This window comes from Lepisosteus oculatus, chromosome 27 (assembly GCF_040954835.1).
Source record: "Lepisosteus oculatus isolate fLepOcu1 chromosome 27, fLepOcu1.hap2, whole genome shotgun sequence".
NCBI lineage: Eukaryota > Metazoa > Chordata > Actinopteri > Semionotiformes > Lepisosteidae > Lepisosteus > Lepisosteus oculatus.
Window position 1 is genome coordinate 3,036,214 of NC_090722.1, and position 18,082 is coordinate 3,054,295.

At 47.9% G+C, this 18,082-nt stretch overlaps 1 protein-coding gene across 1 annotated transcript; it reads left to right on the top strand.

Moving 5' to 3' along the window:
* The first annotated feature begins 101 nt into the window (after positions 1–101).
* Positions 102–17,877, top strand: rab25b (RAB25, member RAS oncogene family b). The gene is made up of 5 exons (XM_069185442.1): positions 102–552; positions 9,354–9,549; positions 11,877–12,070; positions 13,520–13,600; positions 14,895–17,877. Exons 1-5 carry the CDS (start codon positions 516–518, stop codon positions 15,020–15,022), a joined length of 636 nt encoding a protein of 211 aa, XP_069041543.1. The 5' UTR covers positions 102–515; the 3' UTR covers positions 15,023–17,877.
* Positions 17,878–18,082: the final 205 nt, after the last annotated feature.

Here is an 18,082-nt window from a genome sequence, read left to right on the forward strand (position 1 = left end):
AAAGGAAGGGAGGGGCTGGAGCCGAGAAAGCTGCCGCTCTCCTTCACTGATTGCAGGTTCATTTTTGGAAGGCGGAGGGGGAGTGTCTTTCGTGGTGGTCCGTTGGCTGGAGAAAGTGAGAAAGTACAAAACGAGAGGTCCTCCCAATGTCAGCCCTGTGGTGATTCAGTACCAGGGTGGGGGGTGGAGGCCAGGCTGCCTCTACCTGTTCTACCTGCTTCCCGGACACGCCCACCGTCAGCTGTGAGCGCAGCCGCCAGGTCCTTGTGCAAACACAGCACTGACTCCTGCGCCCAGGGAGAGAGAGTGGCGGCCGCGGTGATCTCGACCACCTGGACTTGCTCAGGCAGGGTACTGCATTCCGGACTCGGATCTCTCCCAGAGGGGAAAGGGAGAGCAGGAGAACGGGGGCGGGGGAGGTGCTGGAGGACGGTACCTTTTCCACCTTTTCTCCCTGACCCGTTCGGCAGGGACGCTCACGGGCCCGACGAGACGGCAGCAGGTGAGCCGCCAGCATGGGGACAGACGAAGACTATAACTTTGTGTTTAAAGGTAAGGCTCTTGCTCTTAACAAACAGCCGCCTGTGTAAGGTGTTTGGGGCTGCAGAGGGGGGGCTGGATCGCTATGGGGGCCCCACGGGCCTGGGGGGGGGGGGGCAGAAGCCAGCCCGCTTCAGGCCTGCGGTAGTTCTCTGGTGAGCCGTCGGACAAGGTAGGAAGCAATGCATGGGTATCAGGCTCGAATGCAAGCAGCAGCTCCCTGCACTTCTAGCCCATTACACATTCCTTGAGTGATCTGTCTCGGATACAGATCGTGCCTGCGCCTGCTGATTCTGCATTGATCTGGTGCTGGGGCCAGTTGTCTCTTTTTGCACGGGGGGGGCCCCGTGAGTCACTCAGCTGCACGTCATGGTGCGACAATGCACAAGGCAGATGCGCTGTCCATGTACAGAGCGTCCATAGTGGTGGAGGCTGCATGTGGGAAGGCGAACATTTTCCCAGTGTTGGTCTGGGCGGTGACTGACTGCATTTTCACTCCCTCCCCCGAAATCGACCTGCTGCCATGTCAGCCCAGCCAGGGATGTTTACAGAGCCGATGAGTCAACTTTTTGTTTTTCTGCTGTAGCAACGCACGGTCTTGCGGAAGGATTGGCGCGGGTATGTCTGGGAGCTGCAAATGGACAGAGTCACGAGCCGCAGGGACTCGGAAAGCAGGGGAAAAGCTTGAGCTCCCTTTGATCTGACACGCACACTCTCCGTTTGTTGGCCACGAAGAGCGTGTGGCCTAGATCGAGCTGCATCTTGTTCACTTGAACCAATCACATCTCGATCCAAACTACTGTTAGGGCTCCTGAGTCTTATTCAATGTGGCATGTGCCCCTGCTGTACGGTTCAGACTAGACCAAATTTCCCCCTGGCCTTTACCAGTTATACCTCCCATCTCTGAACTGGCTTCATCACTCTGCTCTCCTCCCCACTGAGTGAGCGGACTGGCGCATCATCCAGGTGGGGCTGCACACTGGTGGTGGTGGAGGGGAGTCCCCATTACCTGTACAGCGCTTTGAGTGGAGTGTCCAGAAAAGCGCTATATAAGTGTATATTATTTATAAGGAAAGATGTGGGTCAGACTCCTTGTTGGCCTTGTCATGCAAAGTCTGATCTAGGTCACCATGTGTACGAGGTTGTTAGGTCATGGCTGTAGAGGGATTGTGAGGAGAAGAAACAAGTGTGATATATTTGCTATGTGTGAGGGCTTTAAAACACAGTTGAATGTGGAGAGAGAAAGGCTGTTACTAGTGGTAACAATCAACCAGTTCATCTCACAATGAAATATGGTCACTTTGTCAACAACATACAATGATACTGTGCAGCAGTGGAGCTAAAATCCACATGGACCACGCAGGGTCCCGTAGATCAATATGTAAAGTATCTCTTTTTTTAACTGGTTTTAAAATGGATCTTTTTTTGCTGTACAGCGAAGTTCACTGCTTATGCATCCTGTGTTGTGCATCTCAGAGCATTCCAAATACCATTAGGGAAAAAAAAACAGTTTTTTTTAAATATGCCTTCATACTAGTATTTGACTGAAGAAACAGATTAGAAACTGCAGGAAAGTTTACAGCGTGAAGTCTCATGTGATATTATTGTCACCAAATCCTTGCTGTGCTGAGGGAGAGTGGAAGTCTCTGGAGCTCTCCTGTTTGTGATTCACCTAACACAGTGCATCACTCTGCCCAATGGCTGACAAATCTGAGCCCAGCCCTGCATATTAAAGTTAGTGGGCAGCATTGCTGCTGCTTCACAGCTCTGGGGCCCTGGGTTCATTTCCTGGGATGCTGTCTGCACGGAGTTTGCATGTTGTCCCCGCATTCGCATGGGATTTCTCCGGGTGCTCCCGTTTCCGGTAAGGAAATTCGTTTTTTATACCAAGAGCTGTGGTTGTCTGGATCAAGCCTCCCAGCCAGGGCCTGAAGTCCGTACTCTTGACTCCTTGAAGAAGCAGCGAAATGAAATTTTAATATTGCTTGTCTGCTAAACCTCCAGTCGAAAGACTTTTGGGGCATGGGGGACGATATTCCTCGTTCTGGAATGAGGGTGGAAGGCCGCAATTGCCCAGACAGCTCTCTGAAATGCACAGACATGGCTAAAGCTGGCCTCGTGTTTCTGTGCGTTTCATCCCTCCTCACAATGTTCTTTCCCGGCTGTCTGAGGTTTTCACTCACTTTTTCTAAAGTTTGTTTCGAACCCCACAGAGCCATCAGTGCCTGTGCGTACTTCATCGTGATCATTGCAAATACGGCGGTGAGAATGGTTATAATTGAGAGCAGGTAACTTGGTTCATTTAGCTCATTTATTTTTTCAATAGCCAATTGATCTGAGGATCCCACCCCGCCATTTCTGAAGGAAGCCAGGGTATCAGTCTCTACGAAACAACTGGGCAGTGAGTTCCACACCCCCACTGAGCTTTGTGTAGAGAAGTGCCGCCTGTTCTCAGTGATAATTGTGCTTCCACTTCATTTCCGCTGGTGCCCCTGGTTAGTGTAGATGTTCTATCAAGAGGGTAGAATAAACAAAATAAAACAGAAATACAGGAAAGGTACATAACATGACCCTAATCTCAAACAAAAGACTACATGCGATATGATTTCACGCAGTGATTTAAGGAGAATGTTTTCATGAGAATTCATACTGTTCCACCAGGTATTCAGATAGATGGGGACTGCCTCTTAGTCTGGAGCTTTTTCAATCTAAAAGTCCAAAAGTGTTTCATTCGTGAATCCATTGAGAGGCAGCTGGAAGATCCTGGTGGTTCCATTTATCCATATTTTAGTAGCGGCCATTTGTCAAACTCAGACGCTTCCATTCAGTTCCATAACGTCACCTAAAAAAGCTGATACTGGGCTCATGTTTAAGACCTTGTTCTAATACGTTGCTTAAGATATTTCTAGCTACCATTTCCTTTAATTGAAACAGGTGACGGTCACAGAGCCCTCTTTGCTGAGCTTTGATTTCCTGGAGTTTAGATTCAGTTCCTCCTGTGCGTCCAGCCCTTGTTCATGAAAGCAAGCTATTGTTCTGTAGCAGCCCTTACCCCTCAGAGCCTAGTCTACTTCTCTTCTCCTCTGTGACATCACTTCCTCTTCTGCATGCTGAGGTCATAGTCTCTACCACTGGGCTCTGTTTGACGCCTGGTTCAGGAGATGCCACACTGGGGCCTGTTTTTAATTGTTAAAGGGACAAGATCCATATCTCTTCCTCTTGTATGTGAAACAAAAATTGAGAATCTGAAAAGACCAGAGACAGCCAATTGTGAGAAACCTGAACCAAACTCAGGGATCTCTGTCAGATTCACAAAGAGAAACCTGTCACGTACCCAAGGGAATCTATCACTTCAGGTCACCTTATAAAACCGTAGCAAGCTCACAATCGCAGTCTGTGGACCATTACCTGAAGCATAACACATCCAGGCAGGTCATAAAAATTCCTTCAGCCTGTTTTTTCACTCTGGGTTAAAAATAAACCTGTCTGGGAGCTCTGGAAACTGGGAGCTTTCATTTAGGCCTAAAGCAAGCTGCAATCTGAATTCCATTGTACAATTCCTGTTAGGAGTAAGTGAGTACTGTGCTTCTCACCCCTGTGGTACAAACTGGTTGTATTCGCACCCTGTAGGCACGGTGCAAACGAACATTTGTTGTGCAGATCTGCCTCTTCATAAGTCCACCTGACTTTTAACCCTCCCCCCCATAAAGATTAAGTTAAAATAGTTAAAATAAATAAAAAAGTTAAAATAAATGAGCAGCTGAGCAGATTTCGAGAGGACCTTAACTGAACATAGTGTACCGTACTGACAAAATCAACCCAGAGCACCAATTCATCACAAACCAGCCTAGAAAAGCCATAATTAAAGGCCTCATAAGCTCCTAAGAATAATATTTCTTTCGTTTTCTTACTGATGAGAATTGAAATTGATTTGATTATTTTCCAGAAGTCTGGACTCGGGGCTACAATTTAAAATAATGTACTGTAAACGAAAACGCAAGTCTGTCAATTTGGAGGCTACTGTATATTCGCTGAATGGACTAAGTCCCATCGTAGAATGTGACTTTGTGATCTCTAGCATGGATACAGCAGATCCACTTGCGCTGCCATTTGGACAAATCTACGCTCTTGGTCATTAAAATATGTGATAGGAGCAGTCTGTACACAGGGCTCGTGCAGCAGCTCCAGATACTGGATCTTTTAACAGCCACTGTACCCAGTCCCTGGTGCTCAGGGCTTGCTCTGCTATGCAATGGGCGTCTCACAGCCACGCCTTGCAACTGTGCTGTGCTTGATCTGTCCAACAGGCACGGCCGATCAGACGTGAGACTGCTAGTGTGGGCCTGCCTGTTATTGGGAAAGGTCTGCGGATTAGAAAAAACGGATAAGCAGGGTGAGGTGTCTTTCTATTGACCGACAGCAGCCCAGCCCAAAACTGCAGGATGTCACATTACAAATAAATAATAGTCCACCGCCTGCAATGTATTATTCTACACAAAACAAGTAGCCGAGGAGCCAAACTACAAACTACTACTGTGGACGACACTGAGCTTGAAGAAGCTGCTCATGAAAGAGGTTATGTTGACACATGTTGTAAAATGACATTTTATAGGGAATGGGAGGAAGCAATAAAAAAGGAAAAAAGAGCATTAAGTTTAAAATGTAAAGAGCATTTTAAAAACGCTGTTTTAAAATTGTACAATGATGTGAGAGGCTCATACCTGAAGCCTGAAGTCCACATAGCAGGAAACAGAACATAGAGAGAGTGACTCCCCTCACCCAGGAGGGGCTGGGAAAGAGATCTCTGGCCCCCAGGAGGCATTATTCAGACTCTTTAGGGGTACTTAACAAGGGTACTCCATACAGTGCATCACACAGGGAGGTGTGCAGGTATTAAGGTCAACAAAAAGGCAAAATGCTCAAATCTGAATGGAATCACCATTCCATACTTAATTCCATTTTGTAATGGCCTGCTCGCTGGGGTGTCTAAATCCACATCAAACAAACACCAGTATGTCCAGAATTCGGCAGCCAGAATCCTGACCAGGTCGTGTTCAAGTGATCGCATTACTCCTGTCCTGGAGTCCTTGCACTGGCTTCCTGTCAGGTTTCGTGTCAACTTCAAAATTCTCACCTACAAGGCTCTGCATGGCTTGGCACCTCAGTACCTGTCTGAGTCACTATCACCCTACTCCCCACCTCACAACCTTCTCTCTTCTATCTCTGGTCTCCTATCTGTCACCCAAGCCTGCCTACACTCTGTGGGTGACAGGGCCTTCTCTTGTTCTCCTGCTCCAAAGCTCTGCAACTCTATCCCCAAGGATATCAGAGTCACCTTCCCTGAGCTCCTTCAGATCAAGACTCAAAACCTTCTTCTCCAGAAGGGCTTTTATTTAACTGGCTGTCTGCTGCCCCTTTGCTTTCCTACTGTATTCCAAATTCTCACTGTAACTGTGCAATTCTGCTTCTCCTCTCATTGTGTGCTCATTGTTTCTTACTGTAAACTGCTTGATAAAGCCATTTTAGAGGCAATGTATATAATTGTTTATTTTTAACATATTATTATGATTATTTACATGTGGTGATACTGAATGCCTGACAATTACACATGCTGCTAAACTAACACGCTACCCCCCCGACAGACAGACTCTTTATTTCTGTTCGGATACCTGCTCCCAGAACTGGCACGGAGAATGGGTACAACGTGTTTTTTCAATAGGCATCTGTGTGGAAAGATGGGTATTATTTTTCCTGAATGTAGGAGAACTGCATCCACATACCAGCTGAGTGCTCTTGCTGTTTAGATAAGATGCAATTTCAATATACTTTGCATCGCCCAGCACGCGTGCTCAAAGCTCTCTTTCCGTCCTCGGATACAGTGTTGAATTACCGGGATTTGTCCTCAGGGAAGCGTTGGTCAGGAACACTAAAATCCCATTTTTATAGGACATGGCTGTCTGTGTCCACCAGCCCCACAGTCCAAGGAAAAGTCCTGCAATTCCTGTTTCCAAACATGCCCTAAAGTTGGAAATTTGGTTGCGGTGTGGGAACGACAAGACCAGATTTTGTGTTTTGGAAGTGATCCTGTTTTGTGCTGATTTGTGTGTAGCTGCATGTAAATTATTTAAGAACATTGGGTAAAAAAAATCTCTTTATCTATTACTCATTCAGCATCTCTTTTGACTACCTGTTAATTAATTGAGATGCAGTCATCCAGCATTACCCAAGCCTGCTGGAAAGGTAAGTACTGTATTGGGGTATCCAGAAGGTTGCAAGGGAGGGGCTATTCAGCTGAAGTCATCTCGCTTTCCTGCCAGTAGGTGATTGATTCGGGAAAAATCAGCTTGAACAACATAAACTGGGCGGCTTTTTTAAGACACCCAGCACTGTTTGGATAAAGATGCACCTCCGTTTGTCACTCCAAAATGCCACCTGCTTGAGTTCAAACCAGTCTGGTAACTCCTTGGGTCCAATCTGCTCGTTGTGACTTCTGTTAAGGCAGATATTTGGGATTGTTCTTACGAAATTGACCAGGTTTCCGAAAGCAGTTGCTACAATAAGTTTCATTCTGTTCACGCCTCTGCTGATTAGCTCGCCCACAGTGGGAGTTGGAGACAGTAGGAAATTCTGTGCTGGGAGTGTCTTGGAATGTTGCAACTTTGTCAAGACTGTGTGGAGGCTCTGAGAACTGGGTGGATCTGGGGTGCAACTGAAAACAAAGCAGACACTCCTGCAGTGATAGTCTCCAGAACATTCACAGCTCAAACTATACTATTGTTCACTTCCTACCTGAAAAACCGAACAGCCAAATCTGTAACCAGGGCAGCAAAGAATGATGGGATTTGTAGTTAAAGTTCAGTCAAGAATTTAAAAGAAGTGTTGTTTGTTAAAACTGTTATACATTGAGGGGCAATGGCACAGAGGTCAGCATTGCTGCCTCACAGCACTGGGACCCTGGGTTCAATTCCAGACCTGGGTTGCTGTCTGTGTGGAGTTTGCATGTTCTCCCTGCATTCGTGTGGGTTTCCTGTGGGGGCTCCAGTTTCCTCCCACAGCCCAAAAACGTACTGGTAGGTTAATTGGTGTCTGGGAAAATTGGTCCTGGTGTGAGTGTGTGTGTGTTTGTATCTCTGTGTGTCTGGGCTGAGATAAACTAGAGTTCTGTCCAGGGTGCACCCCCACCTTGAGCCTGTTGCTTGCTGGGATAGGCACCGGCTCCCCCACGATCCTGTAAAGGGATAAAGGGGCTGGAAATTGGATTGATGGTATATGTCGATTATAATTTTGGTCATGTTAAAAAACCGTTCACGGAAATGATCTGGAAGATTGACACGGTACATTCCTGGGCTCAACAAAAGTTTCTTCCCTCCCAGATTCCAGGAATTTCATCTTCTTTGCTCTAATCTAGAGAAGACTGAGAGGAAGCCAGATTCAAGAATACTAAATCCTCAAAGGCAGTGACAAACTCAACCCTATGTTCTTCTTCATGATCGTTATTGATAAAGCTCTTGCACATATGCTGCTTTAGAGTTTCTGTTTTCAGTTTTCCTATGTGGAAGTCTGATCAATGTGATGTCCTTATCAATCTGATATTCTCCGTCATTGAGCAATCTTTTTAAGACCGGTCTCTTGTTGATTTCCGCCTGTATGTCTAGAGTGTGAAACGCAGGTGCAGAGCTGTGGGTGTGGGATTCTGTCCTATGGCCTTGTGCAGCTGTGGACAGCTGTGGCTCTGCCAGGATATGATCACTACGTCCCAGGAGCTTCCCAGCTCTGAGCTGCGTGGTCTGGGAATTTCATGAGGGTTGAGCCTCTCTGTGGGAAACTTCCACACACCGTCCCGTTTCCCTAGGGAATTATGTTAACATGGAGCAGGAGTATAGGGCCTTGTTACATAATGATTTTTAAAGAGCAGCTAATTAGGCAGCAATTAAACAATTAACTTTTATAGTTGAGTTGTTAAGTGCACTGAAAAGCACTAGGAGGGCAGTTCACAAGCCTAAGCAGAAGAGAATCTTCCAGTCTTTCTCTGGGCTGCAGGTTACTGTGCTGACTTTGTGGATTTTGGGCAGTGGATATTAAAACACCCACAGTGGCGGAGGGAGGGAACAGAATATCAGTAAGAGCCATGAGTATGGATAACAGGCTGTCCTAGCTCTGAAAATAAAACCTGCTGGTACAGAATTACTGGGCCTTCACACTATCATACTGGTGTAATTCAAATAAAAATGGTTTGGTTATTATGGTGATGACGATTCTCTGAGTATAATACAAAGTTGACAAGTGACCCCAGCACTCATATTATTATTATTATTATTATTATTATTATTATTATTATTATTATTATTATTATTATAACTACTTACAAATTATATACACACCACTTAAAGCACTTTACAGGTCATGGGGATCCCCTCCACCCCCACCAGTGTGCACCCCCACCTGGATGATGCGCCAGTCCGCTCCCCACACACCAGCTCTCAGTGGGGAGGAGAGCAGAGTGATGAAGCCAGTTCAGAGAGGGGGGTTATTAGGAGGCCATGATGGGGGAAATTTGGCCAGGACACTGGGGTTACACCCCTACTCTTTTCGAGAAACACCCTGAGATTGTTAATGACCACAGAGAGTCAGGACCTCAGAAGGACGGCGCCTACAGTACAGTGTCCCCGTCACTATAGTGGGGCATTAGGACCCACACAGACCTCGGGGTGGGGCTACCAGCTGGGAGCTGCAGGGCGATACAGCTGCTGGATGTGTGACCAATAACGACCAGTTGTGAATGTGGGCCATCTCTCTCCCTCTCCTGTGCGCAGTGGTGCTGATCGGAGAGTCGGGGGTGGGCAAGAGCAACCTGCTGTCGCGCTTCACCAAGAACGAGTTCAACCACGACAGCCGCACCACCATCGGCGTGGAGTTCAGCACCCGCACCGTGCAGATCAACAGGCTCACCATCAAGGCGCAGATCTGGGACACCGCGGGCCTGGAGAGATACCGCGCCATCACCTCCGCGTGAGTGCAGAGGGCCACCCACAAAATACACAGCGTCGGGGCTCCCCAGAACCAGGACTGGCCCCCATGCAAAGACAAAGCATTAACAAGGAGCAAAACAACAAACTGTGGCAATCAGGCTAAGACTAGACAATATAGTCTAGTCTGTTTGTTATATTGAGTTGAAACAGCAGTGGTCCTGATGTTTCTTTCAATACAGGAATTAGATCTTTCAGGCTAAAGGCGGAGCGGTGGCTCTGGGGCTCAGGATCTCCGCCTGTGGCTGGAAGGTTGCTGGTTCAAATCCTGCAGCTGGCAGAGGAATCCTACTCTGTTGGGCCCCTGAGCAAGGCCCTTCACCCCAACTGTTCCAGGGGTGCTGTACAATGGCTGACACTGTGCTCTGACCCCCAGCTTCTCTCCCTGTCTGTGTGTCTCATGGAGAGCAAGCTGGGGTATGTGAAAAGACAAATCCTAATACAAGAACTTGGTATAGGGCTAATAAAATGATGTTATGTAACTCCTTATGTTATGTATAGCCAACAAAAACCAGTATTTAGTAAATACCAGACAGCCTATGAGGCCTGAAGGACATTAAGCTTTTGATTTTCTACATTTAAAAGCTCTGCTGGGGATCTCAGATCTCTTCTTTGCCTGCTCCCCTAGGCCCTGCGGAATCAAAGGGCTGGTTTATATGACCCCTGTTGTCCCGTGCTCTAATTGTCTTCGCCTGCGGCCCGGCCAGTCGAGCCGGTTCTCTGGAATTCTGAGCGCTTGCTTGTGTGTCGAGTGAAATTCGAGCCAAGCACTACCGTGACAAAAAACGTTACTTCTAGAACAAAGGAAACAAAGAGTCTGCCATTGTGCAAGAGACAAAGATAACAAGGCAGTGGGTCTTTGAGCATGGTGCGTGGAGAAGAGGATACTTCCGAGTGCTGCGCAGCCTTTAAATGATTCCCTCCTAGTGCACTAACCCAAAACTGGCTTTTATACATGTTTTCTTAATCCTCAATGAATCCAACTTGGAAATCTCTAAGAAATAGATTGGTGAGATCCTTAGACTGCACAAGGCAGTAGGAATATCCTCTTCCTGGAAAAATGCTGGACTTTTTCATCAAAGGCCCAGACACTCTTGCCAGTGAAGTGCTGTAGCCACCTCATCTTCTGCTGGGAGACTTGTTACACCAGCAGTAGATCCTGGAACTACTGTGTATTGAAAGACGGAGATCTGGACAGTTTTGTCCAGGCCTGATCAGAACTGAGGAGTTGGAAATAAGCTTAGTAAAGAATGGAGATGACGACCTCATCCAGCAGTTGTGCAGTCTCCATCTGGATCTGCTGCTGTTTGTAGGTTTTGTAGTTTCTACACAAATTTAAAGTAGTTTCTTGAAAGACCTTGACAGATCGTAAGGAATCTGCTTCGATGACACAGTTGGGCAGCGTTTTTCAGACACCCGTCCCCCAGTGAGACTGTTCATCCCACTAATGACGACAATCACGTTGTAGTGTAAGAGGAAACACGGGGTCACTTTTCACACAAGCCTGATCGTGCAGCAGCTTAGTAAGAAACTGACCCAAGAGCCTCAGACTGTGCTGCCACACAAACAAAACAGAACCTGCCCTGCTTTCTCTCTATAAGATCAAATTCTGCCCATGAATACAGCCAAGTGTGATCTAAGGGGATCACAGTCTGCTGCCAGACTTGAGAGATATGGTTTTTAGCTGCAGTTCAGCCTGCAGTGGCAGTAGTCATCATGCCTGAATGTTGATAATTGGGAGTCATAATTCAGATGGAGTGCTCAGGGGCTCCATATTACAGTCACAGCACGAGTCACATATTTCCAATAACGCTCTGTGACAGTTCACGCCCAGACCTTATAGGACAGGGAGGGGTGGGAGCAGTCTGTATCTGTGGCCATCAGAACGGTACCATTTCTATTCTATGATAAGGCAAGATCACTTTATTGGCTATATACAATTTCTTGCATTAGGAATTTGTCTTTTTGCATACCCCAGCTTGCTCTCCATGAGACACAGACAGGGAGAGAGAAGCTGGGGGTCAGAGCGCAGGGTCAGACATTTATACGGCGCCCCTGGAGCAGTTGGGGTTCAGGGCCTTGCTCAGGGGCCCAACAGAGTAGGATTCCTCTGCCGGCCGCGGGATTCGAACCGGCAACCTTCCGGCTCCAGATCCTTAGCGCAGAGCCACCGCAAAGTTGTTTCTTGATCGTTGCCAGGGAACCTGCTTCTCCAGTGTAGCTGGGCTGCTTGATCCAGATGCCCGCTGCCCATTACCGGCAGGTTCTTCCACGAATTCATTACTCCATCTCTGTCCCCCCCCCCTGCAGGTACTACCGGGGGGCTGTGGGCGCCCTGCTGGTGTACGACATCTCCAAACACCTCACTTATGAGTCTGTGGAGCGCTGGCTGAAGGAGCTGTATGACCACGCCGACCCCCACATCGTGGTCATGCTGGTGGGCAACAAGACCGACCTGTCGTCCCTGCGGGCAGTGCCGACTGAGGAGGCCAGGGACTTTGCAGGTACCAACAGCCCAAGGACGGGAATTGTGTTTCCGACCTGTCCTGCTTGCACCCAACAGTCCATCTCACCCAGGACAAGTCTTCTGTTTTATTTGTAATTGCTGCCCAGTTTTGGGGACCAGCCGATTGTGTGATTTTCACATTGCAGCTCAGAGATACGAAGCCTGTGAGCGTACACGGGAGAGAAAGAGGAAGTGCCGACTTCTGCACCTGCCCGCCTTCGAGCTCCTCGTCTCTTAACACAGCTACCAGACTCAGAGCCCCCCTCTCTCACAGCACTGCAAGGTCTGCAGGGGCTCAGAAGGCCACAGGGCGTCGCTGTGTTTGCCCAGGGCTGAGAACCCTCTGGCTGAATAATCCCACTTTACCCTTGACAGCACTCAGCCCACTGTGCGCTGTCCAGTCGCAGTCAGCTAGTGACATGACCCAGGTTCACTCCCATGCTAGCAGATCTCAGCCTGCGCTTGAGCAGGTCACTGCCTGAGCCACTCGGGAGGCTCCACCTCTCCCAGTTCCTGACTGAGCGCTCCGATATTTACACAGCTCCAGAGAACGTGCTCAACCTGCACTCTAAAAGGACTGAGAACATGGTGAGGAATTCTGTGCGCTCACGATCACATGCTTGGCTGCATCACATCAAGAGTGCAAGGAAAATGGGAAAAGAGACCTTGGAATGACTTTGGACACTCAGTGGAATCTGACTTCCATAACTCCATGCTGTTGAATCCCAGTGTGGTGTCTTCTGTCTTCCTTTCCCATTGGTCTTAGAAACACCAGAACACTAATTAGCCATTTAGCCAAAACATAGACAAACCAGGCAGTAAATTAGGAGATCAACATATAAAGCTTTGGAGTCATTTTAATGAAGTAAGTTGGGTCGCTGTCTGTTTTGAAGGAAGAAGGAGAAGGAGATTCAGGAACTTGCTCACTGTTAGTCAGTGACAGAGCCAGGGAAGTCTGGGAAATTCCGGAGAACCTGTGGTCAATTCCGTCAAATTAAAACTGGATTTCCTCTCTGAAGTCAGGGGTGTCCAGTCCTGGTGCTGGATGGCCAGTGTGTCTGCAGATTTTCTCCGTGTCTTTACAGACCTGGGTCTGAGCGCCTGCTTTGTCTTCTAGTTTTTCAACTGGGTCTTCAGTCACCCGTGTTCACGGGTGCCCATAACTGATCTGCCTGCTGGTTCAGACCTTCAGACACCAGAACCCGATGAACTGAGAGAGTTGGTCCAGTTGAGTCAATAACTGAGCTGATGTAGGGGAGTGAAGGGTCAAGCTGGAATGAAAACCCAGAGATACACTAGAGAACTAGTTTTCAGTCTTCTTGAGTGCACAGGTCCTGCTCAGACAGGCCAGCAGCAGCATGCGTGCCAGGCGGTGTCGGGGTGCCTGGCTGGGTGTGTGTGGACGCACACGCTCATGACAACCCGGTCTCTGCCTTCCCCTCCTCAGAAAAGCGGGGACTGCTGTTCATGGAGACGTCGGCCCTGGAGTCCACCAACGTTGAGACGGCCTTCAACAACGTGCTGGCAGGTAATAATAATTAATAATAATTGTTTACACTTATATAGCACTTTTCCGGACACTCCACTCAAAGGGGATTACTAGGAGGCCATGATTGGTGAGGGCCAATGGGAAATATGGCCAGTACACCAGGGTTACACCCCTACTCTTTTCAAGAAACACCCTGGGATTTTTAATGACCACAGAGAGTCAGGACCTCGGTTTGACGTCTCATCCGAAGGACAGCGCCTGTTTTACAGTATAGTGTCCCCGTCACTATACTGGGGCATTAGGACCCACATGGACCACAGGGTGAGCGCCCCCTGCTGGCCCCACTAACACCTCTTCCAGCAGCAACCTTAGTTTTTCCCAGGAGTCTCCCCTCCAGGTACTGACCAGGCTCACACCTGCTGAGCTCCAGTGGGGCTGCCAGCTGGGAGCTGCAGGGTGAGATGGCTGCTTCAATGGTAGTCATTGATCACATGAGGGGTCACCTCTCCAAAGCCGATCCCGAGTCCTAATCAACAGACCTGACATCCCAACCACCCAGGGCTCCTCTCCGTGACTTCTGTCTTGGGCACTAGCTAAGGGAACATTAGCTAAAAATAATCTATCGATTGTGCAATGGCTTTCTATTATGGGGGACCATTTTAAATTGGAAAAACTTGTACAAAAGGAACTATGTCCTTATTATTTCATCTGGAATCCCCCTTTTCAATTATTTCAACCTTGGAGACATAGAAGCTGTGAGACAATCCATATTATGTCAGAATCTTGGATGAGTTTATATTCTTTTATTAGTTATCGATGATCATTTAACTGCCTGTGAAGAGGGACAGGGGTGGGGAGGGCAAGAAAGGTTTATCTCTGGGTTCATTTGTGGCTGATTATTATAACTACTGTTATTTAAAAAAAATAAGAAAAATGAAGAACAAAAAATCCTAACAGACTGAGGAGAGGTACAGAAGCTTTATTTCTCCTTGGCGCTAATCAGCTTCAGTACAAAACTCATGATATGAAAGTTGAACATCATTTTCTTTCTGTGGTTTTGAGTCTTGTTGAGTTCAGTCATCAACAAAGTGTGTAATTATGGTTGATAATAAAAACAACAGTTTGTGTTAATAGTTTTCCGGTATGGTTAAGAGCCCTAAAGATTCATTTGTTTTGCACATCTGAAGCTAGAAAGTGTCGCCTTAGGGCAGTTTGGCTGCAGGAATATTTTTGAGTTTGTTCTTTCCGACAGGCGCCCAGTCTCTTGTCTGTTATATCTCTGGCTCTCTGGGCCCCGGGGTTCAAAGGTCGCGCTCGTGTCTGTCTTCTCCAGAGATCCACAGGAAGGTGGCGAGCAAAGAGGTGACCCGTGGCTCCATCAGCGCCGTGTCCCTGTCCAACCCCAACGCCGTGGGCGCAGAGAGGGAAGAGGGGAGCAAGACCTGCTGCAGGAACCTGTGAGGGACGGCGCTGGGGGCGGGGGGGAGGGGTTAGCACGCGACACCCTGCCCCATCACCGCGCCGCCCTGGCCAGTCAGGGGACAGAACATCCCGACGCGGCTCCGAGATGAAACTAACGAGCGCGATGAGTCCAGGCATCTGTTTTTGACAACTGGGAAACAGCCTCTGCCCGTCCCGGTGACAGAGGAGTACTGACCTAAGGGGGTCATCAAGCTCCTTCCTGGAGCAATGTCAACAGCAGGTGATTTCAGCTGCTCTTCTGTCTTACTCTGTCGTTTCTTTCGTATTTTACTCCTACGCACGAGGCAGTCCTCTTCTAGACTCCTGTTTGTTTTGTCAAGGGAAGATTGTCTTATCAAGGTCGTACAGTATGTCAGCAGCCGGTCCTTCCCAATGAGAGCAGTCAGCTCTGGCCTTTTGAATTCCATTTCCTGGCAGGCCTTCATTCAGTCCATCCTTAATTCTCTTGGTGTTCGATTTTATGGTCAACTAAGCAATTGACTTGGGTCCAAGCCCTGCGATAGAAACTTCTACATGATCGGTCAGTCCCCTGCCTTAACACACAACTTCAGGATTGCCAAAGAAAAGCTTTCTTGTTTTATTTTGCGAAATGTTTGGCCTTCTGGGGCGGCATGGTGACACAGTGGGGAGCATTGCTGTCTTGCTGTGCTGGGGCCCTGGGTTCAACCTGGGGTGCTGTCTGTGTGGAGTTTGCATGTACTCTCCTTGTTTGGTTGGGCTTCGTCCCATAATCCAGAGACATGCTGGTGGGTTAATTGTCTTCTGGGAAAACTGGCCGTGCTGTGAGCGTGTGTGTCCGTCTGCTCTGTGATGGACTGGCGTCCCGTCCAGGGTGTACCCTGCCTTGTGCCTGTAGTTTGCTGGGATAGGCTCCAGCTCCCCCCCAACACAGAAATGGATGAAGTGGTTAGTAGATGGATGGATGTCTGGCCTTTTAATGACTATTTTTCTCATCTTTTTAGAATTAAGTTTGTAAAATTACTCTGAGAACTCCGTGGTGCAGCATTGTTTGTTTAATCAAAAGGTCATAGTCCCCCTTAGCTTTAGTGACACCGTGTCACTAGACTTGTAGTGCGTTTGCAGTGGATTTACAAAGTGCAGGAGACTCAAAAAAAAAAGAATGAATCCACAGGTAGGCAATTTTGCTTCTGTACAGCAAGTCAGTCAGTTTTATGTTTGCTTTTAAAATGACAACTCCTGAGGACGTCCGCCGACTTTCTGTTGTGCAAACACTTAGTCAGAACACATCCTGGAACCGGAACTTATCATCGCACTGAAGCAGACTGTTAATCGTGAATCCAGGATGTCTGGATAATGACGAGATCTGGAGTTGGCTTGGAACGCTGATTGGAACACACGAGGAGTAACCTGCTTAAATCTTTCCCTGCGCCGCTGGAGACTGGAGGTTCCCTCAAAGTCAAGACTGTGGAGCAATGAGAGATTGCTGAGCCCGACCTGCTGAGATGCTTTTTACCAGACATCATGAACATGATGTGTCGTGTGTGGTGCAGTGATCAGCATTGCTGCCTCGCCGCACTGGTGCCCTGGGTTCAATTCCTTGGGGTGCTGTCTGTGTGGAGTTTGCATGTTCTCCCCATGTTCACATAGGATTCCTCAGGCTGCTCAGGTTTCCTCCCACAGTTCAAAGACATGCGGGTAGGTTAATTGGCTTCTAGAGCAAATTGGCCCTAATGTGAGTTTGGGCTCGTTTGAGTGTGTTTGCCCTGCAGTGGATTGGCGTCCCATCCAGGGTGTACCCTGCCTTGCACCCGCTGCTTGCTGGGATAGGCTCTGGCTTCCCTGCGAGCCTGTTTTGGGTAAAGCGATTCGGAAATAGGTGGAAGGATGATGTCTCACCTCATTCAGACTCCACACAGACAGGTATCTGGGTCCCTGGAGCTGTGACGCAGCTGTGCTAAATGACGTGATACTGTGCTTCCCCACTCTGTTCGTGGAACTGGACTTGTTACCTCCAAGTGCCGGGCAGTCCGCCTCTTGACAGTTGATTTCTCAGGGGTAGGTAGCTCTGCTCGTGTGGACCACCGTCTGCATCACAGCTTCGACTTGCCGAGCACCAGATGCAAATTACAACCACAGCAGGCGGTAGCAGGCATTCATTCACTGGCACAGGAAGTGGTGAGTCAATTAGTGGTGCCATGTTAAAAAAACTTGCATTCCCCTCACTCTGCCCCTGACTAATTTTGCTGCTTATTCAGCTCTTAGTTTGAACAAAAACAGAGATCTTGCACAGCAGCACGGCGAAGTGAATCCTCACCATCTTTTGACTAAGAGGTTTTTTTCTTTTTTTTCAAGGTTTCAAGGTTTTTTTCAAGGGACAGGGTTTATAACGTGTAGCCAGTGGACAATCTAATATGCACCCTGCTCTAGGTCTTAGGTTCACTGTTAGTCTTGTTATGAGACATGTTGAAATATTTTGGCAATGCATAACACAAAGTATGGTATATTGCTGAGTCCACTTTACCCTGGAAATGTAACACAATGGACAAGCAGTGCACTTTTCCCACAAATCCATTAATTTTGCTGTTACCTGTTGCTTTCATTGCTGTTTTGACATTTTTCACTCACAATCTATCACAATTATTGAAAATATCCAGAATCATTTTATGTTTCCTCTTTGTCTTTCCTTATCACGGTTTAGATTTGTTGTTGTTGCTATTATAAGTCCCAGGATCCCAGGACAGTTATCAGAGGAGTGATGTGATTATTCTGGGATCTGAAACTTTGTGTCCGTCCCAGGCTCAGCTAAAGCAATGTTGCAAGCCTGTTGTAATTGTGTTCAACAATCACCTGAAATAAAAAGAAATTCGACCCTTTGCTTTCTGTCTCTTTGCTTTTTTTTTCTCAAAATCGCTGCCCCCGAGTCTGCCACTGTCGCTCTGTGGTAACCTTTGACCTTTCACTAGAACAGGGTCATCATATGACCGAACAGCAGGGTGGCGCCAGAGAGCTCTTGCAGGGGGCTCTTTCAGGGGTGTCAGGGGCAGTGGAGTGGGGGAAAAGGTTGACAGTGGTCAGATT